The 27,279-nt window shown below is 39.6% G+C and overlaps 1 protein-coding gene across 1 annotated transcript in view; it reads right to left on the bottom strand.

Moving 5' to 3' along the window:
- The window catches only part of ITGA8 (integrin subunit alpha 8), a 232,004-nt gene extending 208,703 nt beyond the window's left edge, over window positions 1–23,301 (bottom strand). The window contains exons 1-2 of the mRNA XM_001377451.4: window positions 22,772–23,301; window positions 21,833–21,966 (exon numbers count right to left, since the gene is read on the bottom strand). Of these exons, the coding sequence (XP_001377488.2) occupies window positions 21,833–21,966; window positions 22,772–22,980 (343 nt within the window). The 5' untranslated portion in view covers window positions 22,981–23,301. The remainder of the gene's footprint in view (window positions 1–21,832; window positions 21,967–22,771) is intronic.
- Between the last annotated feature and the right edge of the window lie 3,978 nt (window positions 23,302–27,279).

Raw genomic sequence — 27,279 nt, 5'->3', positions numbered from 1 at the left:
TGTCAGAGTTGATCTGGAAAAAGGAAAGGAAAAAATGAATATGATAAGAAAAATATATGGACTGGAAAACTTTTACTCTCCCTATAAAAAGTAATAAGGAAATCTTAAAGCACTTGGGGAAAATAAGCTAGACCAACAATTCAAGGAATTGATCATATGCACAGCAAATCCCTAAACTGATTGAGAGAAAAACAAGTGGCAAGATCTAAATTTTATTTCATTATTAACATATAATAAATTATTGCTCAAAAGTGTTTGCATTGTTCCCCTGAGTTGGATATGTTTTCTGTTGACTCAGGGCAAAATATATAGGATTATGCTTGTTCCAGAACCTGGAGTTGCCCTGTCATTTTCAGGGGGGGGGCCTCAGGTGAATCCCAAATAGAAGCTAAATTTTGGGGGGAGGCTCCCAATATTTTTAAAGCTACAGTTTGCAGGACTTAAGCAGTTGGGTCCTTTCAATTGTTGCATGTTATCCTTGAAAACCAGAAAAACCTTCTGATGTGGGGCAGGGAAAGGGAGCCTACCATGACTTCACTACCAGACTTTAAAGAGCCCTCCTCAATAGATGCTCCAATTTCTGGGCTCTGGTAGACTCTTGGGTGGCAACCCTGCTTCTTTTTGGTTTGATTTTCATGGGAATCCATGCTTCCCATTTTTTTTCTCTGGGAGCATAAAAAAACATGTCGAACATATGGTCCACAGACAGTTTCTTCTGTTCTCTTAACTCAATGAAATGAGAAGCAGTCCAAGAAGTGAAGATAGCTCATGATGGAGGAGAGAGAAGAGGTAAAAAAGGTGAGTAAGGCCAATGATATTTGGCAAACTAAATCATTTCTAAAATGTGTATGTAAAATCTTTGGCCTTGAATTAAAGAATCATCAAATTTCCTCATAATACTAAGTCTTTGGTTTAAATTTACTCTTCTAAGGAATTACCTAAATATGACCTGTAAATATTACAAGAGCTATCAGAAAGTATTTAGAAAATAACCTTATACTTATAAACATGATGGTGCTTTCCATTTTTTCCATAAAATGGTACCACAGAATAGAAAGAGAAAACTACCTGGGGCTCTGTTCTAGCTTCTATACTCATTTGTTGTGGCCTTGGTCAAATGACAGCTTCTTGGGGAAATCAGTCCATTATTCTGGAACTCAGGTCTTTCAACTCTACAATTAAGGACTTGGACTCAATGATCTCTAAAACCTTATCTTGCATTGTTGGTATTGGGGGAGGGAAAAAACAAACTAACTAACCAACAAGGGGTTGGGCATGGGAAATGAGCATCAAAGTTTCAACCAATACCTAATTTACAGAAGAAGAAAGCATAAGCTAATTTCCTTCTGTCTTTAATGTTGGTATATCCTGGTTCATTTATCCTTGAGAGATAATCACAGTGTATTGTTTGGGGAAATGTAGGAATAAAATCAGGGAAATAGTGTGAAATGCTTGCAACAGCATATCAATTTTTATCTGCCTTTTCTTTTCATGTCTTCTGTAGCATATGTTCCCTATTTCTGAGATTTTGTGAAGTATATCTCTGTCTCCTATGGGTATGGCATAGTGGATAAGGGACTCGATGTGGAATTGGGAAGAATTGGGTTCAAATCTCCCTCAAACCTTTACCTTCTGGAAAACTTTGGACAAATCACTTAACCTCTGTGTCCCAGTTTTCTCATTTCTAAAAAAAACAGAGAAGGGTGAACCTGGTACCCCTTAAATGTCTTTCTAGCTCTAAATCTACAATCCTGTATGTGTCAGGCTCTGGACAGCTCCAGTCTAGACTAAAAAAGTACATTTAAGAGGGTATGTCTGAATAATGTTGATATATCCTGAGATCCACATGTTGGAATTTCCATAATTGATCTAAATTCCCTACTACTGGGAGAAGATCATTGATTAGTGAGCATCTACATGGAACCTCTTCATGGAATTTTTTATTTGCTAGTATTAAGTTTTCCTTTTGGTGTACTCAAAGTGCTCCAAGTACTGATAGTTCTATGAGTACTGAGTATGATGAGTATTGATGTATACTATGTACTAAATCAATGCTCTGGTCTAAGAAATAAATTTTCCCTAAAAGGGAAACTAAAAACTATGCCACGTGAAATCTAATTCCCCAATTCATAACTCAGAAATTAAAATAATTATTTGACACTCGGGTCACAAAGCTCAAATTACATAAGATTTACTTTCCCTGTACTTTCATGTTCTCTTAGTAAGTTAGGGAAGAGTCCAAAAGGAAACTGTTATGGTGTCCAAGGGGTTAAAATAGGGAGAGAGCTGGGCCTGGGCAAAAACCCAGGTTGGGTCTTCTGATCATAGATTTAGATGTTGAAGGTACCTTAAACTGTATTGAGTCCAACTCTTTCATTTTACATATAAGGATACTGAATCACAAAAAAAGGTTAAGCAACTCATCCAGAGTTAGCTAGCTATTGTGTCCAAGTAGGATTTGAATACAAATCTTCCTAATTCCAAGTCCAGTGTAGTAGTATTCATGACACCATGCTGCTTCCAATCAAAGAGCACAGAATCTGATAATGTACCTTCACTTTGTTTCAGGGCAGTTACACAAACTGAACTGTTTTTTCCTAAACTCACATTTGGTAGGGGATGAGGCTCTGTGTTAAGAACTTATGACTAGTGTCATAGTTAGAATGAGACATCAGAAGAGGACAAAAGAGGAGAACAAAAAGAGATTGTCACTGCTGCCATGAGATGAAGGACACAGAACCCAGAAGTTGCTCTGATTATGAAGAGTGTGTATAAGGCTTACTTCTTATTCTCCCAAAGGAAAATTTTTTGTTTTCCTCTTCCTCCTCTCATGAACCCATATTAATGAAGAGAAAAAAAAGCATTGATTAGGTGATTTATATATTCCAAATATATTATGGGCCAGGTAAACAAGTACAAAAGTGAACCAAGTTCCTGTATTGCAGAGGTTTACATTCTAATTGGAGAGATAATTTCTATAGGGACTTGGTGAAAGGAAGGAAGCGAATGTTATGATTTTGAAAGTTGAAGGAATGGTCAATGGAATGATGGAGGAGTAGACTGATTTTCCTATTCCAGTAGCAATGATTGTACTGAACAGAGGTGATTATGGTTCAAGATATGGAAAGGGTAAGATCCTGAGCTACTGGAAGGTAGACTTGCTCCAAGGTAACCATCAAAGAGATTGCTAGGCACTAAAGTGAAGCATGGCTCCAGTGCCTGCTTAGAAATGGAGTGCCCTGTGAGGGACAAGCCAAGACTTCTGAGGCTTGGCACCTAGAAGTTCACTTCCTCTGTTACCCTGAATCCATCTTCTTTATTCCTTGATTGGCATTCCTGGAGCTATATCTCCCCTTGGTGTTGAAATCACCTCTGGCTCTAGACTGGCATTGCCACCCCTTCCTTTTGCCCCAATGTTAGTTTCTTTGATGCCCTTCCTGACCAGGGCTCCATCTTCACAGCTTCCATAATGAATTTTTATTCTACTTCTCACCCAGTACCACCTGGTCACATGATCCTAGCTTCTGTCTCAGAAAAGAGCTCTCTCATTGCCAAACATGAGTGCATAAGCAGACATCAGGGCTAATGGACAGTGTACCTCCTCCTTTGTGCCCTCCCTTTGTTCCACAACCCTGTTCACTCACCACAGGGCATTGCTTCTATGATCTGAACTGCTCTCCATATAGTAGCTATTTTGTGAACTTCAAGATATCTTCGCTCTTCCTCAAGATCTCCTTCACAAAATGGCCATATCAATTCTATTTTTGACTGACAACATTAGGCAATGCTAACTTATTTGGGGCAGGGGAAAAGTAATCTCCCTCTTCCCATTCACCCCCACTATGCAGACTCATCTCAATAGAAAAACAACATGTTTTATACAGGTGAAACAAAATGAAAGTGAACAGCAAGAGAAGTCTTAAGGGGGGGAAAGACACACAAAAGGCAACATGCAGCCTAAGTGTGTGAGAAGGGAGAGAGATAGGGAGTGCCCTGAAACAACAAAAATATATTCCACACACATTGTATGAAAAGTGAAAAGTAGTACGAGTCTTGTCTCATTCCCTTATTTGCTAATTCTCCCCAAGGTTGTTGTGAAGATTAAATGAGATAATATTCTTAATAATTCTTCTTTTTTCCTTCCTTCCTTCCTTCCTTCCTTCCTTCCTTCCTTCCTTCCTTCCTTCCTTCCTTCCTTGCTTCCTTCCTTCCTTCCTTCCTTGCTTCCTTCCTTCCTTCCTTCCTTCCTTCCAAGTTAAACTGAATTCCCTCTCTATCTCCTTCCTTCTCCAAAGTTAAATTGCTTGTGATTTGGGTTTATCTGTATGAGCATAATATCTTCAACATTAGAATGTATATGCGTTGAGGACAGACATTATTTTAAATTCATCTACCTAGCCTTAGCACCTAGCAATGCTAGGCCCATAGTAGATGTTAAATAAATGTTTTCTTGACTAAGAGAGCAGCTCAGAATCATGAAAAGCCCCCGGTTTATGACCAGTCTTTGACGTATACTGTCTGAATGACACAGGGTAATTTACTGAACCTCTCAATGCTCTGGGCAACACTCTAGGACTAGGTGCAAAACAGGTCTAGAATTTGGATGCAAAATAGTCTCTGATCTGTCTGCAGGGCGTTCATATAATTACAAGAAAAAAGAAAGCAACAAAAAATGCAAGGCATTGTGCTATGCACTATGGGTATAAAGATAAAATCGCTCCTGCCCTCATGGAGCTCACATTTTACTGGATGTTCAAAGCCAACACAAGTCAGTAATTATTAGAGAACTGACAGGAAGAGATAGTATTCCTAACCTGGGAGGATGATGTCATCAACAAGGTGACACCTGGAAGGAACTTTAAAGTGAGCTTACAAGGGTTCCAAGAAGCAGAGATGAGGATGGAGTACTTTCCAGGCACAGGAGACACCTTGAGTGATGTGTGGAAGCCAGAGCAAGACAAGTTCAGGAAACTTGTAGAGTGGTTTGGCAGGAACAAAGAATGCATGAGGGGGAGTAATATGAAGATGGGGGAAGGCTATCATGGAAGATTGGAGCCAGATTGTAGAGCATTTTAAGTGTGAGAATGGGGAATTTGTATTTCATTCTGGTGATAAGATTTTGTAGTAATGAATTGCCAAGGTCACAACTGGGACTTTGGAAGATGATTTTGGTAGCTGCTTTTAGAAGAACTAATTAGAACAGAGAAAGCTAGAAGTAGTGGGACAAATTAGGAGGCAATTATAATAGTAGAATATAAATTTCTTAAGTACAAAGGCTGAGGATTTTGCCTTTTTTTTTTTGCCTTTGTATCTCCTGTGCCTACTATAGTGCCTAGCTTAGTACTTTTCTATTAAACAAAGAAAAACCCTTACCTCTTGTCTTAGAAGTGATACTAAGATATTAAGTATTGATTCCAAGGCAGAAGAGCAGTAAGGGTTAGCCTTAGATTAGTGGCTTAGTTAAGTGAGGGTAAGTGACTTGTCCAGGGTCACAGGGCTAGGAAGTATCTGAGGTCAAATTTGAACTCAGGACCTCCTATCTCTAAGTCTGGTGCTCTATCTACTGAACCACCTAGCCACCTCTCTTACTTAGAGTTATTATATAAATGTTTATTGAATTAAACATCCCTGGTATGAGAACATAAGAGCTTCAATTAGGTTAATTACCTTGTAATGGAGAGAAAGGGGTAGATGAGAGAGGTGAGGTAGAGGTAGGGATGAGCATGATTTTCAGTTAATTGGATGTGAAGGATGAAGAAGAGGTAAGGGTCAAGAATGACTCTGAAGTTATGAAGTTGGGCAGGAGGAGAATGAGGTTTCCATCAACAGGAATAGGAAAGGTCATGGGGAATCATAGGATAATAGATTTAGTGCTAGAAGGGATCTTAGAAGTCACCTAGTTCAATCCTTTCATTTTATGCATGAGGAAACAGCAGATTGGGGATATAAATTGGCTTGCCCAAAATTGTCAAGATGGAATTTTAACCCTGACTTTCTGATTTTAAATCTAGTGTTTCTAAAAGTTCTGTTTTAGCCATGTAGAGTTCGATACGTCTATGGGATAGCCAAGTGAAGGCAGGTAAGAGGCAGTTGATGTGGGAACTAGGTAAAAAAAAAAGACATATTAGAATTGGGTATATAGATGTGGGACTTTTCTATAAAAATGGCAATTGACCCATTTTTCTCTAGTGATGATAGTGAAATTCATAAATCCCTCTCTTCAACCCTCTCATTATTACAGGAATTATTAATTACTTCCTAGTGGAAGAAATTTCCACTGGTGGGCAAATGTACATGTCTGGAAACACTGGAAACCACAAGCTGGTTACAATATGGTTTGACCTGAGACCGAGGCTTGCCAACTGCCCATTTGTGATTTCTGGTCTCCTTGACTTCATCATAATGTTGCATACATGTGTCTGTTGAGTAGGTTGGGGAGGGGGAGCTATGGACTACTTGCCAGCAGCTAATTTTCTAAATAGGAACTACTCTTACAGGTCTTTTTATTTTTGTAAAGCATTATATGCTACACACTCTTGAATCCTCAGTGCTTGAGTTAATGCCCAAATACCTTTTTCTTGCCCCCAATGGCTAGAGGCCCCCAAGGCTTGTTAGTAACATCAGGAGGAGACTGCTTTGCCAGTGGATCTCTGCTATTGCCCAGTTCTTCATTTTCCGGTGTGATTTCAACAGCCGTAGATTTATAATTTAGGAAATCTTTGATTGTTTAGGATATTTTGAAGGCACCTTGGGTCTTGGGGCAAGTTATGATGTTCTCGAATGTCCAAGAGAGATAGATTTTTAATAAACCAAACTATTGTTTAAATATATATATACATACATACATACATAAGAATTCAAATTAAAAAGTATGTCTTTCTCTCCTTTTCCCTTGAAGCAAATACTAGAGTTAGGAATTAAGGAGATATCCACCATTTGGGGAATGGATAAACACATTATGGACTCTGAATGTAATATGATGCTATTATACTATAAGAAATAAGGAAAGAAACAAAATGATAGTTTCAGACGAACCTGAGAAAACTACTGCTCTTGGAAATTCCTTAATCTAGCTTGCTCTCAGCTGTTAAGTGATTCTTTAAGGGATACATGGGGGGGGGGAGCATAAGGATCTATCCTCTATGGTTTAAATAGAACAGGGAATAATTGACCATGCATGCCATTGTCCAGTGGGCTAAATGGATCCTTTGTTCATTAATTCTTATTAACATTTTAGTGAAGTCAATATTTTTATTAGAAACTTACTATTTGTTTTTGAAGTATAGAGCTAAAGAATGAACTTGGGCTAATATCCACAAATAGGGTACCATTATTAGCAAATTGATTACAGTAATGCTTATGTTTCTACCATTTTCAATGATGGGATATTTTGATTTGGAAGGAAGTCTTGATTGCTTAATTCTGGCATCCTTTATTAAAGGTTGTCTTACCATGAAATATTTTAATTTAAGAAGGAGGCCAAGAGGCTCATTTTAACAAATAGCTATACTTCTGGATAGCTCTAAGAATGGAGTTCCAATTAATCTGCTAAGAGCTGTTACTTCTTTGGGAACATCAGCTAACATTGCCTAACTTTCATCATTATATACAAATACATTTTCTAGTTACTTTTCCCACTAATAGAGGGCATATTTCATCCAAAGGTGCTATGAATATGTATCCATGCCTCGCATTTTACAGTCTTGGTCCTATCATAAGCAGTATCAATAATGTTTGGTCCCCTCAATCCTATCCCTGAACCTCCAGGGTTCTGTTACTCTGACTCTACTAATTCCCAGTCCTGGTCTTCTCCATCATTCACCCTTTCTACTCCTTTTTCAACAACTTCTAAAGGAAGTGACAAAACTGGGCTCTCTGGTTTGCCTCCTAATAAACTGTCTTTTCTCAGTCTTTCACTTACTCATCACCCCTTCTACACCCTAGAAGCGGGTACTAAATCAGCCTGTTTCTCTCTTTAAGTGATTTTATGGACTTCTGTGCCTTTTTATGATTTTTCCAGTAGCAATATCTGGCTGTGAGAGTTGGACTATGAGGAAAGTTGAGTGCCATAGAATTGATGCTTTCAATTTGTGGTGCTGCACAAGACTTCTAAGAGTCTCTTGGACAGCCAGGAGATCAAATCAGCCAATATTTCAAGAGATTAATTCAGACTGTTCACTGGAAGGTCAAATACTGAAACTAAGTTTCAATACTTTGGCCACATATCGAGAAGACAGGACACACTGGAAAAGACTCTGGTGTTGGTGAAAAGACCCTAATGTTGGGAACTATTGAAGGCAAAAAGAGAAGAGGATGCCAGAGGATGAGGTGGATAGATAGTACCATGGAAACAATAAATATGAGCTTGGACAGACTTTGAGAGAGAGTAGAGGATAGAAGAGCCTGGCATACCATAGTCTGTGGGGTCATGAATTGTTGAGCACAATTGAATGACTGAAAAACAACATCAACAGTTTCATTGATCAGTTCTATGTAAATGATGCCCAAATGAATTCACCCAATCTAATCACACAGCCCAAGTTCCTCTGCTGGGTTCTATTTCCAGCTGTCCTCCAGATATCCCCATCAGGCTATTCTGTTGCAACCTTATACTCAACATTTTTTAAATGGAATTCGCAGAGTCATAGAATCTTGGGATTGGAATCAGAAGTTTGACTTGAAGGGTCTTTCCAACCCTGAGGCTAAGCTCCATTTACTATTCCACAAAGGCTTTCATACCTATGTATTATCTGGTTTATAAGTTTTCTAGAGAACACACAAATTCAAAAGGGCCACCCAGCAATCAATCATAAAGAACAACATTTTATCAGAGACCATATTAATGTAAATTCTAAGGTTTGTATCTGATTTATTTTTAATACTTCCCTTGCTTTAACTTCAACAAATTAGAAATGGATTCTATGATCCCTTATAGGATTAAAGAACTAGGAAGGGTTTATTTGATTCTTAACTCGAAGTCTTAGAGCTACCCAATGACTACCTAAGAAGTGAACTCAGGGACACTTATTTTGCTGACCTCTTTTATTTTTTAACACTGCAAATTTCATTGTGACAAATATGAGCATTTGAGGACAAGCTGTTGACTTTTCTGTTGTAGTCTAGATTGCATCTTAGGATCACAAATTTAGAGCTGCAAGGGATCTTTGAGATCACAGGAACAGAGAGGGAGATGATGACAAAAGAACCTCAGAGGCTATGTTGTTTGATTCCATCATTTAACAGATAAGCTGAATCCCAGGAAGGTTAGGTGATTAGCAAATGGCAGCACCAGGATGACTCCTCCCAGCCCACCTCATTTTCCTCTTTTTGAAATACAGATTTTTCACTTATCTGGTTTATTTAGATTAGGGTGCACTCAACTAGAGCTCTAGAGTTAAATAGATTGTGAGCCCCCCAAGGGCAGAGGCTGTTTCATTTTTGTCAGCACAGGGCCCATACTTTCTGTTCAGTAGACAAGGTCTCAGTGAGTTCATCTCTACCTGTCAAGAGGAGTAGCAAGAGGCGAGTTTCGAACCATACCAAGCTTTCTTTGTGCCTTTCTCCCAGAAAGCAGCAGCAGCTGCTATGCAGAAGGTTTCTGCCAAGTGCCTGGGAGCCTGTTCCATCACACAGACATTCAGCTCCTTGAAAGAATTTTGCAGATTAAGCAACAGGCGCCTGATGCTCATACAACTCAACTAACCATAGAGTGGGTCTGTTTCCCATTTTTGTTTGGAGTTTCAAGGACTTCCTCTTTCTAACTGCTTCCTCAGTCAGTGTATATTAGAGAGATTGCTGTCTCCTTTCTCTCCAAAGAACATTCCTTTGTCAGGGAGGGCAAGGAGCACAGGATTTGGTGTCAAATGACAAGGCTCTACAGCTTGCTGCCTTGGACAACTCACTTAACTTTGTCTGTCCACTAGATGGATCAGTGGAAAGTGGGCTAGACCTAGAGTCAGAAAGGTCTGAGTTCAAATCCAACTCACACATTTAATAACTTGTGGGACCCTGGACAAGTCACCCATTCTCTATCTGCTTCAGGTTCCTTAACCATAAAATGGGGATAATAACAGCATCTACCTTCTGTAGTTGTTATATGGATCAAAGGAGATAACATTTGTAAATACTTGGCAAAAAGCTTAGCACATAATAGGCATTATACTAATGCCAACTATTATCATCATTACAGGCTTCTATTTCTTCATCTGTCGAATTGTCAGACTAGTAAACCTCTAAGGCAAGGGGTTCTTAATCTCAGATTAAGATCTTATATCCAATAGCTTGCCAAGCCTAGTTTATTCTATTTCTAGAACATCTCCCACTTATCCACTCTTCACCATATCATGAAGCTAGCACCCTGAAGCTAGGTTAGGTCACCTTTTGCCTGGAGTATCATCACTACCTCCCAATTGAGCTTTATATCTCAAGTCTCTCCCCCTCTCCAATCTAACTTCTACAACACTGCCAAATAGATGTTCCCAAGTCACAGATTCATCCACGTCATTCCTCTGCTTAAAAAATTCCAGTGACTCCCTATCATTCAATAAACATTTACTCATTTTTAATGATTATTCATCCTAGAATTTCTAGGAGAGGCTATAAACTCCTGTTGGTATTTAAAGCCTTTATCAGTTTGGTCCCAACCAACTTTTCTAGGTTTGCTGTACCTCTTGTTCCTTTGGTATGAGGACATTCCATCTCTCATTTCTGGGGTCACTCTTGTGCCTGGAATGCACTCCCTCCTAACTTTTGTTTCTTAGCATCCCTAACTCCATTCAGAAAGGTCCACTCAAGAGGTACCTTCTACACTAGATCTATCTTAATTAATGTCCTACTCCCTCAATTTTTTCACCTAATTACTTTCCATTTATTGTGTATATTTTGCATCCACTTATATAAATTTCCCCTGATAGAATATAAGTTCCTTGAGGACAGGCACTATTTTTCTATCTTTGTATCATTAACACATAGAACAGTACCTGGCACCTAGTTAATGATTAATAAATGTTTGTAGATTTATTGATGAGCTGGAAAGTATCCAAAGGAAATAAATCAGGATGATGATAAAGGGCCTGTTCTTGAAATCTAAAGAAAGGTTAAAAGAATTAGGGTTGTTAAGTCTAAAAGAGAGTTCTAGTATGGGAGGTATGATAGCTGTCTTAAATATTTGAAAGGTGGTCATGGGTAAGACTTGTTTTACTTGACCTCCCTAGGATGGAACTAGGAGAAAAAAGTGGTAGCTCCAGAGAAATATTTAGATGTGATGTAAAGCAAATCTTTCTCATAATATTAATAGCTGTTATTGTTCAGTCATTTTCAATTATGTCCAACTCTGTGATCCCATTTGGGATTTTCCTGGAAAAGATGGACTGGAATGCTTTGTTATTTCCTACTCCAGCCCATTTTACAGATGGGGAAGTGGAGGCAAACAGAGTTAAGTGACTTGCCCAGGGTCATATAGCTAGTAAGTGTCTGAGGCCAGAATTGAACTTAGGAAGATGAGTTTTTCTGAATTCAGGCTTGGTGCTCTATCTACTGCCCCAATAGCAGAACGGTTTGCCTTGAGGGCTAAGGCTAACTGATTGGCTATCACTTAGTATCTCTAAAATAAACTGAAAAAAAAAAAAACACTTCTCAGGGTTGTTTCAAAGGAAATTATGGTTTAATTCTTAAGTTTTATTTGATATCTTTAGTTCAACAAACCCCAAACTGAACTCATGATCTTTCCACCAAAAAAACACCACCACCTTTTCCAGACTTCCCAGGTCCAGTTGTTGGTACCACCATCTTGCCAAGGTCTCGGGTACATAATTTCAGCAGTTTCCTGGACTCCACTGTCTCTGTTGCTGCCTCTACAACCTTTCCTTCATCTATCTCTTACTCTCCACTCAGAGGTACATTCTTTTTTTTCCCTTAAGGCTTTACTTTCTGTCCTAGAATCCATTCTGTATATTGGTTCTAAAACAGAAAGGGAGTAAAGGCTAGGTAATTGGGGTTCATTGACTATCTCAGAGCTCCATAGCTAGAAAGTGGCTAAGGCAAGATTTAAAGCCTTACATATCCTGGCTTAAACCAACCCTCATCCCCACCCCAACTAAAGCAGCCAGATTATGTAATGGATAGAATGCTAGATCTAGAATCAGGAAGACATGAGTTCAAATCTAGCCTCAGATACTTCCAGCTGTGTGACCCTCTGCAAGTCATTTAATCAGTTCATGGCACCTGTAGTTCCAGGATCTGGCTTAGTGCCCAGCACCCAGTTGGTGCTTAATAAATACATGTTGAGTGACTAGAAGACCTCTGAAGACCATTCTGGCTTTTAGATACTCTGATAAGTGTTTTGATTTGCAAACCCATTTCTCTTTCCACTATAGAATAATTCATTAGGCTTTGATTATTTTAGTAATACTAAGCTGCTCCTGACTCATGCATACCTAAAAAGATAGAACAAAAAGATAAACCAGTTGGTTGTTTTTTTTTTTTTTAATTCTGGATTCTACATGTGAAAATAAACCTCTTGGTCCTGATGCTTCCTTGGAATGCCTCAAGTCTTCTGATTGTACAGTAAATTCCTACAAGGTTGTTGTTTTGTTAAAGCACTTCTCAGGAGCAAAATTAACACTACTTTGGGAAGCCTTTAAAGTGTTTTTCCCCATCTTCCTCCTCAGGCTCTAGACTGACACAATCTTCCCTTCCCTTCATTTGTGTCACCATTAATATCATTCTTGCATTTCTTCCATTGTTTCAGTAAGCAAGTTCTGACCTACATTTTCTTCTTTTCTTTCTTTTATTGTCCTGAACAGAAAAGATGTTTTTCTAAGTGAATTAGGAGAGGAAGAAGGCTTCTGTGACCAATATGTTTCCCCCCTCCAACCCTGCCCCCACCATCCCAAGAGAGCATGGGCACACCCAACATTATCAAGCCCCAGTCATATACCAGTCACTATGCCAGATGGTTTAAGCTGCTTCTTATTGTGGGTTTACCGGTACAAAATAAAATACTCCCCCCAAATAAAGGCTTCCTGTCTCCAAACTAAAACACCATCCCAACGAAAATTCCATCCTTTCCAGAGCTTTGAAAAAGAAATCAACTTAACTATCTCCCATTTTTAAGATAAAAAGAAAAGCAAACAACCAAAGTTCCTAAATTAAGGCCAGGCAAAAGCCATCTTTTCTAAGTTTGCAGTGGGAGGGGGCAGATTTTTGAAGTTAGATAGATGGCTTTTAAAGCCTAATGGCAGCAAGCAGAATCAGAAGGACATTATACACAGTAACAACTATGATGGACGAAGATCAACTGTTAAAAAATGAACTATTAGCAACAGTACAAAAATCCAAAACAGCTCCAAGAGACTCATGATGAAAAAAGCGATCCACTTCCATAGAAGGAACTGATGGAGTCTGAATGCTGACGGAAGTTTATGATTCTTCACTTAATCTCCTTCAGGTTGTTTTTTTTCTGATGTATGCAATATGTGCCTTCTTTCACAACATGGTGAACATGGAAATATGTGTTGCATAATAGCACATGTATAACCTACATCATATTACCTGCCATCTTGGGGAGTGGGAGAGGAGGGAAGGAGAGAACATGGATAGCAAAATGTCAGAAAATGTTTATTAAAAATTATATTGCTATCTAAAAAATAGTAAATAAAATCTAATGGCTCCTCCTACTTCTTCCTGCGGATTTTTTATATGGGACCTTAATTGTGAATGGTTCCCAACTATACCGATGCCCATTTCTTATTATATTAGTCAGGCAATAAGCACGTACTAAGCTGCTTCTTTTTTATTTCATATTTTATTTTTTCATATTTATTTTATTTCATATTACATGCTAGGGGTACAAAGAAAGGCAAAAACAAATTTCTCTTTATCATTACTGTTTCTGAGATTTGTCTTTTTTCTTAACACCCTGGAATGCCTCCATATATGCTTGTCCTTTGCTCAGACTACCGAAATGATGTGACTTCGGTTCTCTAAGATTATATAATGGGTAAACACAATCTTTCCATTTATTGTTGTGTGAATTTGGTCACTTGTGCTATCTATGTGACACTGAGCACTTCATTTACTTTCCCTAGGCTGCAGTTTCCTTTTCAGTAAAATGAGTTAGATGAGATGGCCTTCTTTCTCCCTCTAGGAATATGATTTTATGATGCCAAAGGGGTAGGGATTTTGTCTTCTCTGATCTTCTTTTGCTGCCTGTATGGCAATTCCTCAGTCCTTCTTTGACCTCAAGTATGTTTCAGATGGGTGGAGAGAGGAAGAAGTGAACTTCAGTGGAGATTTTGATGCTGGAACTGGTAGATCTTTCAGGAAAAGTTATTTCAAAGAACATAGAACTCATAGAGATGAGGATAGGATAGAAGACCATGATGGAGGAGTGGATATGAAATAGCTGCAGTACTGCATACCTTCTGTGCTTGGTTTTACCAGTGCCAAGTAGCAAAGACAAAACACACAAGTTTGGAGCACCAAGGTCACAGAGCTGATGCATACCTAGTTATCTTTAACAAGATGGGATTTAATGAAAATGAAATTAATGGTGACTGGTTAAGAAACTCCTTTCTAAAATGAAAAGGCAACTAAACTGGGACAGACTGAGGCTGAGTTATGAGCCAGAATCTGAACTGAATTAGGAGCCAGGCTTTCTTAGTGCCTCAGTTAAGAGGCTTTGAACAGTTACTGCTACTGCTCATGCAGATCCAAGGGACTGGAAAATCGGGTGATTTTTTTTTAAAAAGGTGCCTGTTTTCAGTCACCAGCACAAATACTGGTGTGCCCTCTTGTCCAAGAGATCTTAAATTTAAAATGATTTCAATTGAATAGAGAGAATTTTACAAGTTACAAGTGAGATCTGGGGAGTTACATATCATATATATGTATATATATATATATATATATATATATGTGTCTCCTTTCATATATATGTTATCACTTAAAATACAATGTTATATAGATTTTGTGCATATATTTTTTCTTCATTTCATGAGTTGCATGAGCTAGAGAATCCATCCCCAAGGGACCAACCTCCTCCTGATGAGCTTCTTTGTATTTATGTATCAGTGGGGATTTTAATCAATAAATAAAAAAGAGGGAGCTCCCAGGCTCCCTTTCAGTCATGCTAATTTAGAAAGTGCTCTGGGGCAGAAATATAAGAGAATGTCAAGAAAAAGGAATGAGGAAAGAGTCTTGAAACAGACCAAAGCCTCAATTTGAAATAATGATTTTTTAGAAATCAAAAATGATACATTGGAAATAAATCATCTTACTATCTATTCAGACCCCAGAAAATAAATATATCTCTCTCATTCAGAAGCATTGTCAGAATAAGTCTTGTGCTAGGCTGTGGATGGAGGTGGGGAATAGAAAGGAGAAGAAGAGGAGCAGCTCTGCCAAGTGCTAACAAATAAGACTTGAAATGAACACACACACAAAGAGTCCATAACTCACCAAACACAAGGCAAAGTCCTCTCTGCTCAAAAAACTTTTCTCAGACTGTATGCTGCCCTTCAAAGATCCTTTCAGGGAGCAGCTGGGTGGCTCAGTGAATTGAGAGCCAGGCTTAGAGACAGGAAGTCCTAGGTTCAAATCTGGCCTCAGACATTTCCTAGCTGTGTGACCCCCCATTGTCTAGCCCTTACTGCTCTTCTGTCTTAGAACCAATACACAGTATTGATTCTAAGATGGAAGGTAAGGGTTAAAAAAATATTCTTTTAAGGATGATACACTTAAAATTCATTTTAAGTTGATTACCTACAAAGACAGATGGGGTAAAGTTGGAGAAGCCATTATTTGTTCAGGTCATGACACATTTCTAACAATTGGATTAAGGACCGCAACTGCCCAGGGATAGATAGCCTTGCTCTCACTTTATGGAATAAATGCATTCTAGCAAAGTTGAATGTAATGCCCACAACCAGCAGGTTTGTTTTTGTCATTCGTTTTCATTCTGACCTCCTTGAGAATTGGTATCACTCTTAATCCCTGTGATGGCTTCATCCACATCTTTCTCAGTCCTTCTCCTCATCAGGTCTTCTGAGTTCAGTTCAATTCTCACCTCTAGGTGGATGAATTCTCAATCTACAAAGCCAGCCCTCATTTCTCTTAACCAGCCAATCAATCAGCATTGATTAAACACCTACTATGTGAAATCATCTGGGACAACCAGGAACACCTGCCATCCTTAGAGTGCCTTGCCCCACATTGCTGATTAATTCTTCATACCCCTTGGATGAGAAGTCAGTCTACAATTCTGTTCCTTCCTATGACATGGAAGGCCATCATGCTGTACCATCTGCCTTGCTTCTGGGTCTTGAAGTCCCCACGCACTGGCATCTGACCTATTTTTCTGGCCCAAGGACCCCTGGGTCTTGACATCTATCTCACCACTGAAACCTTAGGATTTCTGAGTCTTTCCATCTGCCCGGCAGCTGAAATGTGCTTTTATGTGTTGTCTAATCCAATTAGAGTGTGAACTCCTTGAGAACTTGGGACTGTTTCATTTTTGTCTTAGAATCTGTGGTACGGGGGACATATCCAGACATGGGATTTCATCTGTTTTTGGAGATCCTAATATGGAAACTTCCTCTAGCAATACAAATAAGCAACTTAGCTGTGACTTCGAATGTGAGAGTTGCCTGTATAGCTGAGAGCTACCTAGTTTACCCATAGCCACCCAGAGAGTATTTGTCAAAGGCAAAATTTAAACCCAAGTGTTCCTGACTTCAATGCCATGTTTCCATCCATAATGCCTACTTGCCCTAACACCTGACACAAAATATGTGCTCAATAAATTCTTGTTGCATTGAATTCTGCTTTTCTGAGAGTTCCATCTCTCCAGGCCAGGTGAATAAGATAGCAGGTTTGCATTAGTCAAACAAAGTAGGTACTCCTGAATTACAAACACCTAAGATACTGGCCCCTCCCTACCCACTCAGAGGCCATGATGAAGAACAACTAAGTTGTCTTTAGTCAATAGTTCCCCCTGGTGGAATATGTGAAGAATTTTCTCTTCCCCACCACTTCCTTTCTTCCCATTGGGTGATGGTGAAGGATAATGGTCACAGTTTCCCTCTACCTATATTCTCCATTGATTTTTCCTCTCATTTATACGCTGAAGGATTAAACTACGTAATTCTAAATTCTCATCCAGATCTCATTCTATGAAATCCATGAAGAAGCACCTTGGGAAATTTCTTGCATCGGTTACTTCCGACCCTTGTCCTTATGGAACTGATTGTCTTCTTTTTAGTTCCCCATTTTTATCCTGTTTGTGAGCCAAAAACTCAATGTGATCATAGATAAAAAGTATACGGTTAGGGTTTGGTACAGTAAACAGAGTATTAGAGCTGAAGTTGGAGTTTGTGGTCTTCAGTCCTAACCCTGCCACCTAATGACCATGTGAACATGGCAAATCTCTCAACCTCTGTGGACCTCAGCTTCCACATATAAGAAATGAGATGTCTGATCTATATGAGCTCCAAGAATCCACCCAGTTCTAAATGTATGATCCTATGAAAACTACTAAGAAAAGAGAACATTGGAAATTAAGGTGTCCATCGTTAAGAGCCAATACCAAAAATCTTTAAAACCCTTGGAAGTGTACACAATTCCTCTTTAAATCTGCATAGAAGGCTCTGTCCCCTTCTCATCCTTCTCCAATTAAAATTACATTTTCCTCAAGGACTAGTGTTCAAGAAATCCCATTTACTTTTTGCTTTTTATTGTTTATTTGTCAAATTATTTATATTGAAACAATAGTTTTCTTTTTTAACTTTCAAATGTGTAGCATTTCATCTACAAATTGTGAGCTGAATAGGCTTCTGTGGTCTAGCTTGAGAACCTAACTGTAATTGATGGCATTGTCTCTGTGGGAAAATGAGTTTCTGGTTCCAAACAGCCAGCCCACAAATAAACTTTGGCAATAGAACCCATTTGTAAGTTCTGGACTACTTATAATTATACACATTTCTCATTCACAATCAGAACTCTTTTCATATTTTGCAGCAAGATTGTTATTGTAATGATTAATGAGAAATGGATTCAATTATAACTCCTCTCTGTGATGGATATTTATTGCCTCTGTGTCCAAAGAAATTCATGCTAGAGGCAGATGTGTGATTTGGGATATGAAAGTAACTCTCCAGTTGAATTCTCACTTTACACTGGATTCAATAATTTTTGTGTGTGATGTATGTTATTTCTTAGTCAAACTAAATACATTCCTCAAATTACATATGTTTATTTTCCCATAACTGAAATTGTATTAATAATGATTACTGCATCTTCATTACTGTATATCCACATCTAAAGACTTTTTTTTTTGTCAAACAGATTTGGCTATATTGCTTTTAGGGTAAGACTTTCAATTTAGTTCTGTTCAAATATTTCACTTTGCTGACTTAGAAAGATTATTCCTAAAGCTGAGGTCAGAAACAGGGTAGGCTTTCAAAGTCCTGTTAAAACCACTGAAGTGGGAGAAACATTTCCTGTACAAATGAAAGTCAGTCAGTAAGTAGACTTTAATTTTCCAACTCCCATCCTTTAAGTGAAAGCTTGTAACAGATGGCATGAAGACACCTGCAGCATTTATTAAAATGCCAATTGAGGCAGGATTGAAAAAATAAAAAGCTCACAAGCAGTCCTTGAAATAAAGTAAATTATTCAAAAGACCTTTTAAAACAATGAAAACATTGCTAAATGACTAAATAAATGGCTAAATAAAATAATAAATATGAAGAACAGGAAGATATATGGATTGATGCAAAGAACCTAGTAAATAATATACCCAATGATAACAAATGAATAGTAGTTAGAGAACAAAAAAAAAATTAAGCTGATTTTGTTAATGGCAACTGGCAGTTATAATGGTCAAGCTTATTCTGAAAGAAGTGAGAAAATGTTCCCTCTTTTCTTTCTTCAAAGAGGTAAGGTGTAATGGGTATATAATATTGCATATCCTGTCAGATTTGACTGATGTTCATTACATTTGCTGAAATGCTCACATTCCTCCCCCTTTTTTCCTTCTTATTCTTTGATATAAAGAATGGCTTATTGGGTAGGGAAGGAATATATATATATGAAAGTGATACTACTAGATCAGTGGCACTAGTGCCAAAGATGGCACACAGAGCGCTTTGTCTCTCACCACCCTCCACTCTCTGAGTTCTTACTAGAAAGGCAGAGGGGCTAAGGCAGAGATGCTCCCCTCCCCCTCTCCACCTGGCCTGAAGACATTTTTTCATGTCACCTGCCCTTCTGTCCAGCAGCCCAGTGGGAGCACACACGGGTAAGATGAGCAGCCCACAGGTGGCAGAGCTGAAGGAAAGCAAAGTGCTCAGGCCATTCCCTCCCCCTCTCTACACTGGCTAAGGACGCTCTTTACCTCACCCACCCCTCTGTCCAGCAGCCCATTGGGAGCACTTTCTCCCTCCCCTATGTGGGGTAAGGTGGGGCACACCCAGCATGTGAGGGGAAGGGGCATGGCACATGGTCTGGAGGGTGGAGTAGGGGTGGGGCCTGACACTTCATATCTAAAAGATTTGCCATCACTGTACTAGATCTACGCCCTCAAAGAATCCAAAGAAAAAGGAAAAGGATGAAGTTATATACACTATTTATAAGTAGCTCTTGTCCTAATAACCCCAAATTGGAAGCTAAGGGAATGTTCTATTGGGGTAGAGCTTAGTACACAGTAGATCATAGTACATAAATGGAATGGAATATCATTGTGTAATAAGAAATGCAGACATAGACTGCTTCAGAGGAAACAGAGAGGACCTCTCTGAATTAATGGAGAGGCAAATGAATAGAACCAGGAGAACAATTTATTCAATGACAATGACATTATAAAGAAAAACAACTTTGAAAGACTAGAACATTCTGATCAGTTCAGGGATGTCCAAAAGAATTAAGATGAAACGCACACCACTCATTTCCTGCCAGAAATGTGATCGACTTAAAATGGAACAATTCATATATTATTTATTTGGGGGAGTTTGTTTTAGTAGACTTTACATGTTTATGATGACAGTTTTATTTTGAGGGGAGGGGAATTCACTTTTGAACTAGATGGCACAGTGCAGGGCCTGAAGTCAGGAAGACTCATCTTCAGTCATTTACTAGCTGTGTGATGCTGGGTGAGTCACTTAACCCTGCTGGCCTCAGTTTCTCATCTGTAAAATGAGCTGGAAAAGGAAATAACAGACATTCCAGAATCTTGGCCAAGAAAATCCCAAATGGGGTCACCAAGATCTGGACATGATTAAACAACAACAACAAAACTGTTGTTCAATTGGAGAAGGGCAAAATCTAAATCCATTTAGAAATAAATTTATTTAGAATTTTTACAAAATAAAGGAAGAGATAAATATCATTAAGAACTTAACATTATACTATCTATGTTTCTAAGTTGTAGCTAAACCCTAGTCACTCACCTTCCCAAAGAACTTTCAATCCCTATAAACAAAGAATAAAAGAGAATTTTAAAAATACATTTACTTTTTCTTTTGGTCCTAATTCAAACTATTGCTGATAGGAGTGACATCATCTGTCACTTTTAATCTGTCATCTCTTAAAATAGTATCTATTGAAAAATAGAAATAACTAATTTCCTTAAAATCTTAACTATGCATTATTTATTAACACTAAGTACATAATACTCATGTTATTTCACCTTGATGCCATATAAATTTCAAATGCACCTAAGACTGTGAAGTTAAGAGCTGAAATGAATAGTAAGGATCACTTCATCCAGACCTTTGACTTTACATATAGGGAAATGGAAGGCAAGAGAGTAGAAATGGCTTGCCCAAGGTCACACCAGTGCAAAGTGATACAGCTAGAATTCAAACCAGAGACTGACTATAAAGCCAGAAAACTCTACTTTAGTCCACTGCTTACCCATTTATTCAATTATTATAATTTAGCAGTTCTAGCACTAAATATATAGACTGATTACAGGGATTAGGTAAGTGATTCACAAAGTATTTCACATGATACTCTCCTCAACTCAGGGCTTCCATCCTAGGTGACAGGTTTCAGTTTTCTTGGGGAAAAAAGGATTGGTGCATGCTATGCAATGATGTAAACTTTCCAATTCGTAAAGATTTACCCACATAAATTAAAACATTCAGTGTCAATGTTTTCAAAAGCACTAGGTTTAAATTATTTTCTCAGGACACAAAGGGGGAAACACCACAGAAAACAGAACCAGCCTGAGTGGTTTAAAATGTATTTTCCTTTTAATTAAATAAGAACCAGCTGTCTGGGGATTTTGGAAACGAATGTAATCCATCCACATTCTGACTGTACTAGTTTGCATCTAATGTCCAATATTTGGAAAGAAAAGTCCTGCTTTCTGTAAGGAATTAAATGGCAACATGAAATAAAGACTCAGTCTGTAGCGACTAAGATTTGCCCTGGGAGTTGGGACACTGGAGGCTTGCAGAATCCGTCTGCTCCCAGATTTGTGGTTAGGAATAAACTAAGCTCTTTGCCAAAGCTGTTGTATAACATTTGTGCTTCTTCTGGAGTATGCCCTCGCTGGTCCCAGAACATTGAGGAAAACTGCAAATAGTAGGCTAAGTTCAAATCCTCAAGGTCATGATATTATTAGTTCTCTAGAGTCTAGTAAACAGCCCTCACTCGCAACACTCAGACTTGCATGCCTGAAAAAGTTGGCTTCTCTTGGGACCTGCCCATCCTGACACATCAAACAAGTCACCCCAAATGTAAGCGGGCTCCGAATTGATTTCGGTGGTGGCTGAAGCAAACGGCGATTTGAAATGATCATTAAGATAAGGTAAAAAGAGAAATCACTTACTAGTAGTGTCGAACGGGATCTGCTTACAGTGAACATCCCCCGTGGCCGGCCAGGGGCAGTAATAGACAGCGCCACCTTCCACTATATCCGGCTGGCTAGTGTTGGCTTTGGGAGCCCCCACCAAGATACTCACTCTGCAAAATATTTAGAACAAAGTCAAGACCTTGGACACCCTAAGCAGAGAAGGGAAATGCCTACAACTCCTGAGATCCTAGAAAGAAACGTTCTTATCGCGGGGGACACGGTCTTATCGAGTGACCAGTTCTCCTTTGCCTGAAATCTCTGCATCAGAAATGCTGGGGTTTTGCGGGGGGGGGGGGGGGGGGAGATTTGAGGGGGGGAAAATAACGAATAACCAAGTCCCTCCAGATGGAGCTGTTTGTATACAAACAGCCTGGGAGAGGAGAGGAGGGGAAAACCCGAGGGTCCAAGTATAACTTTGTACACAGTGTTGCCCCATGTTCTCTTGCCCCTAAACGTTCCCTAGATCTAGTTCCCAGCAATGTGTCAACAGGCAGCCAGAAGCAGCGTTTCCAGCTTTTCACAGGACAGGTTTCTGTTTACTTTTTCTCTGCCTGACTTTGTTTGGTCCAGGGCGCTGTCGGATCTTTAGAAGGATGGAGAAGTCCTGGTCCACGGATCTCTCCGAGGACTAGGGCTATACACAGTTGCTTCTCCACTTTGGGGTGTATCAAAAGCCTCGCAGAGGAAGAGACGCAAAAGCCTGGGTGTCAGGGCATGAGAAGGGAACAACAGGGGCAGTGAGCGCCCTGATCTCTCCCCTTTCTTCAGACTAGGGCTTCCTAGAGTTGGACATCCCTAAAGTGAGAGGCAGACGAAGGGCTTGAAGCTCCGGAGGTCCCGGGGCACCGGAGTGGACGGGGTATGGGAGATCTCTCCCGGGATGGATGCAGAAGACTCAGAATCCAGGCAACTTACGTTCGCTGGTCAGGTATGTGGAAGTCCACAGCGTAGCCGAAGTAGCTGCCTTCAGGACCGCTGTACACAGTGAGCTTGTCCACGTCCAGGTTGAATGCCTGGGAAACAGGCGAGCAGAGCATCCCCAGGGCTGTCCAGAAGCCCCAGAGGGGCGCCCGCAGCTGCTCCCGGCTCCCCACCGCTGGGCAGCGGGGGCCGCCTTGAGCCATGTCCCGTCCGCCTGCTGTCCTCCAGCAAACTTTATCCGAGAGGGCGCAGGAGAAGGAGGAGGAGACGAGGTGCGGCAGAGAAGGCGCACACAGCCCGCTGTGCCTCGGCCGAAGCGCGGCTGGCTGAGGAGAGCAGCCCAGCTAGTGAGAGGTGGGCAGGCAGGGGCTGACCAGCAGTGACAGGCGTGCTGCTGCTCTGCGCCTGCATCCCGTCTAGGGCTCCTCTGTCTTCCCTCCCCTCTTCTCCTCTCCCCTCCCCTCCTCTCCCTCCTTCCGTCCCTCCCTGGCTGCCTCTTAGCGGCTGTGGCTGAAGGAAGGTATCGAGTGGGGAACGTGGGTTCTGGCATCAGGGACAGGAGCGCACGCCATGCTCTTTGCCACCCCCTGGCGGCCGCACTGAGCAGCACATAGCACTCGCGGGCATGGGGCACTGAGAGGGTTGCTCAGGGTGCGAGGATGACTCCTTTTCTCAGCTGCTTGCATCTTGGCCCGCTGCTGCTGCCCTTTCAGCAAAGAGCCTGCACCTACCACACATCACCCATGGGCACCACTTCGCAGCCATTGTTCGCTCAGACGTTCCTTCCACATATGGCTTTCTGTCCAAGGGCAATTTGGGTCTGTGGGGTATTTCCTGGGCTGGAGGCTGCCTCCTCTGACCCTGCAATGTGTACATGGCTCAAACTTTCCATTGAAAGTATGCTTGCTGCATGGATTTTGCTCAATTTCCCCGAAATTGGGAAGCCTGCCCTCATCCTATAAAGGGATCCATTTTCTTTTCCCTTTCTGCTGCTTTTTAATTTAGTGGGGGTCAGTATTCTTAATGAGCCCCAGACCATGTATTAAAGTCTACATTCGGGAGTTAGAAGAGAAGCTGGCACATTTAAAAGGGCAAAACTTAAGGGAGTGATTTCAAATCGCATCTCCGATGTTTAATAGCTGTGTCCTCAGGCTCTAGTTTCTGAATCTGCAAAGTAAGGGAGTCTCTGAAATAGAGTTTCTGAAGTCCATTCCAATTCTGAGGCTTAAAATCTAAGCAGGGCCCTTTGTAACCTTGGACATTCCTGGGCCTCAGTGTCCTTGGCTGGAAAACGAATGAGTCCAGTCTCGGTTTTTAAGAGCCCACTTCCACTTCTGATGCCTGTGACCCCATTATGTATCTTACCCGTTTGAGGTGGGGAACACAAGGTGGAAGCATGTAACATGGTATCTACCTTCAAGAACAAGAATAAAGAGCCCAGCTTTGTGCATAAGAATCCACTCTTTGACAAAAATTGTAGGGAAAAGTAGAAAACAGTGTGGCAGAATCTAGGTATAGACACATATCTCACACTCTATATGAAGATAAGTTCAAAATGGGTATATATGATTTAGACATAAAGGGTGATACCATAAGTAAATTAGGGGAGCACAGAATGGTTTACCCTGCAGATCTATGGAGAAGGAAAGAATTTATGACCAAACAAGAGAGAGAGAATATTATGAGATATAAAAATAAATAAATCTGATTGTATTAAATGAAAAAAGTGGTTGTGGAAGCAAAACCAATGTAACCAAGATTAGATTGGAAATAACAAAATGAGAAAACAATTTTACAATAGATTTCTCTGATGTCTCATTTCTCAAAGTGGGTCAAATTTATAAGAACACAGGTTATCCCCCAGTTGACAAATGTTCAAAGGATCTGATCAAGTAGTCTGATCTGATCAAGAAGAAATCAAAGCTATCAATAATCATATGAAAAACTAATCACTAGATTACTGAAATGCAAATTAAAACTCACACCTATCAGTTTGGTGAATATGTCAGTAGAGGACAATGATAAATGTTGGAGGGGATGTGGCAAAATTGGGACATTAATGCATTATTGGTGGAGTTGTAAACTGATCCAACTATTCATGAGGGCAATTTGGAATTTTGCCCCAAGGGCTATAAAACAGTGCATCCTTTTGACCCAACAATACCACTCATTATTAGGTCTATAGCCCAAAGAGATGAATAAAAATGAGGCTGGCAGTAGAGCAGTGGGAAGAACCTACTTGTACAAAAATATTTATAGCAGCTCTTTTTTGTGAAGGCAAAGAATTGGAAATTGAGGGGATGTCCAACAATTGGGGAATGACTGGACAAATTAAGGTATATGATGGTGATGAAATACTATTGTACTATAAGAAATAATGAACAGGATGTTTTCAGAAAAATCTGGAAAGACTTCCATGAACTGATGCAGGGTGAAATAAGCAGAACCAGGAGAACATTGTACACAGCAGTAACAATATTGCATAATGATCAACAGTGAAAGCCTTAGCAGGCTTTCCAGGACAATTCTGAAGAACTTAATGACAAAAAAAAAAAATACTATCCAATTCCAGAAAAAGCACTGTTGGAGTCAGAATGCAGATCAAAATATACCATTTTCTACTTTACTTATGTTTCTCTTTAGGGGTTTTGATTTCATATGAGTATTCTCTTACAACAATGACCAGTATAGAAGTATGTTTTGCCTGATAATAATACATGTATAACCCAGATCCAATTGCTTATCATCTCAGGAAGGAGTAGGGAAGGGAAGGAAGGAGAAAATTTGGATCTTATTTCAGAATGTATTTAAAAAAAAATTGATGTTACATGTAATTAGGAAAATAAAATATTTTTCAAAAAAGGAGAGACATCTCATATCATGTGGTATCGATAAAGTTGAGTTATGAGGAACTGGACTAGGTTAATTATCCTGGAAATAAAAAGAAGGCATAAACCCAAAAGATATTTTAAATGAAGAAACAACAGGTCATGTTGTTGTGTAGTCATGTACCCTTCTTGACCTCATTTGGGTTTTGGGTTTTCTTGGCAAGATCCTAGAGTAGTTTGCCATTTCCTTCTCCAGCTCTTTTTATAGATGAGGAAACTGAGGCAAATAGGGCAAACTGACTTGCCCTGGGTTCTATAGGTAGCAAGTGTTTGAGGCTATATTTGAATTCATGTCTTCTGAGTCCTTTGCTTTATTCTCTGTGCCACCTAAACAGACTAGAGGGTAAATCGAAGGACCAAAGGGCAGGAAGTCAAAGAAAATTCTCAGACTGCTAACCTGAAAGATTGAAGGAATGGTAAAATTATTGATGACAATGGAGTGATTGATAAAAGAGACAAGTGTGGGGGTCTGGGGCAATAAGAATTCAGTTTTAAATATGTTGAACTTGGAATGACAGAAATACAAGGTAAACAACAAGTAGGCAACTTGAAATTTAAAACAAAACACTTACTAAAGGTGGTCATCTGGTCCAACTCCTTCATCTTATAGATGAGGAACCTGAGACCCAGGGAATTTGTGACTTGCTCATGGATAGAAAGCATCAGAGGTAGGATCTGAACCCATGTTCTTAGACTACAGAATCACTGTATTACTTTGGATTTAGATTGTCAGGTCCTTTGTTCACTTATCATTGAAAGCCCTCAAATGAATTAGTTCCCCTAGGGAAGTTTAAATTCTTGTTACCTGTCACCTCTCATAAGAGCTTATGTATTGCTAAATTAAATTTTTGGCTCTTTGCCTTATTCCCCAGTAGAAATTCTCCATCTGAAGAGTTGCTAAAATAGAAATAAAATGGAAGAAGGATCTTGGCAAAGTAACGGATGACTTGGATAATCTGCAAATTGTTTGGCCCTTCACTAGGAAATAAAAAGCAGACCATATAAACCTTTCCCCATGTCTAAGGTTTCAAAAAATGTAGTGGTTGTTCCTAGAACTTAATCTGTCATAGGTACTAATTTTGGGTTTCCCATAGCAACCTTCAGTCAAATAATCCTGAAAAGGCTGAATAATTAAGCTTATATAGTGCTTCAAGATTTACAAAGAATTATTCTTCCAATCATCCTATAAAACAGATAGTACAAACATTATCTCCATTTTACAGATTTCCCTCTGTTCAGAGCAATACTTGGCCACAGACCCAGGGATTGATATCATGGACAGGATGCAAACTGATTCTGAAGCTAGCACTCTACCTATTATGTTGCACTGCCTCTCAGCTGGCCAGAAGCCTGCACATAACAAAGCTAGAAATAGGAGAAGAATCTCTTTCATCTGGTGGGGCCCTGTTTCTGGAATGCTAAACTTTAAATTAGTCCTATTCCAGGTAGATCTTAGTTTTGGAATGGGAGGTTCCTAACCAGGTGAAAGAAAATAGCCATGTCTCCCTTTTCATTCACCAAACAAGAGATGAATCTAATAACTCAGAGATAGATCTTGGCAGTAGAGGGTGAGCCTTATCACATACTCCTTAGATGTGTTTGCATATTACAGGA

The sequence above is a fragment of the Monodelphis domestica genome, chromosome 5 (genome assembly GCF_027887165.1).
Source record: "Monodelphis domestica isolate mMonDom1 chromosome 5, mMonDom1.pri, whole genome shotgun sequence".
Lineage (NCBI taxonomy): Eukaryota > Metazoa > Chordata > Mammalia > Didelphimorphia > Didelphidae > Monodelphis > Monodelphis domestica.
Note: the sequence above shows the minus strand (reverse complement) of the source record. Positions and strands in the feature narration are given on the sequence as shown.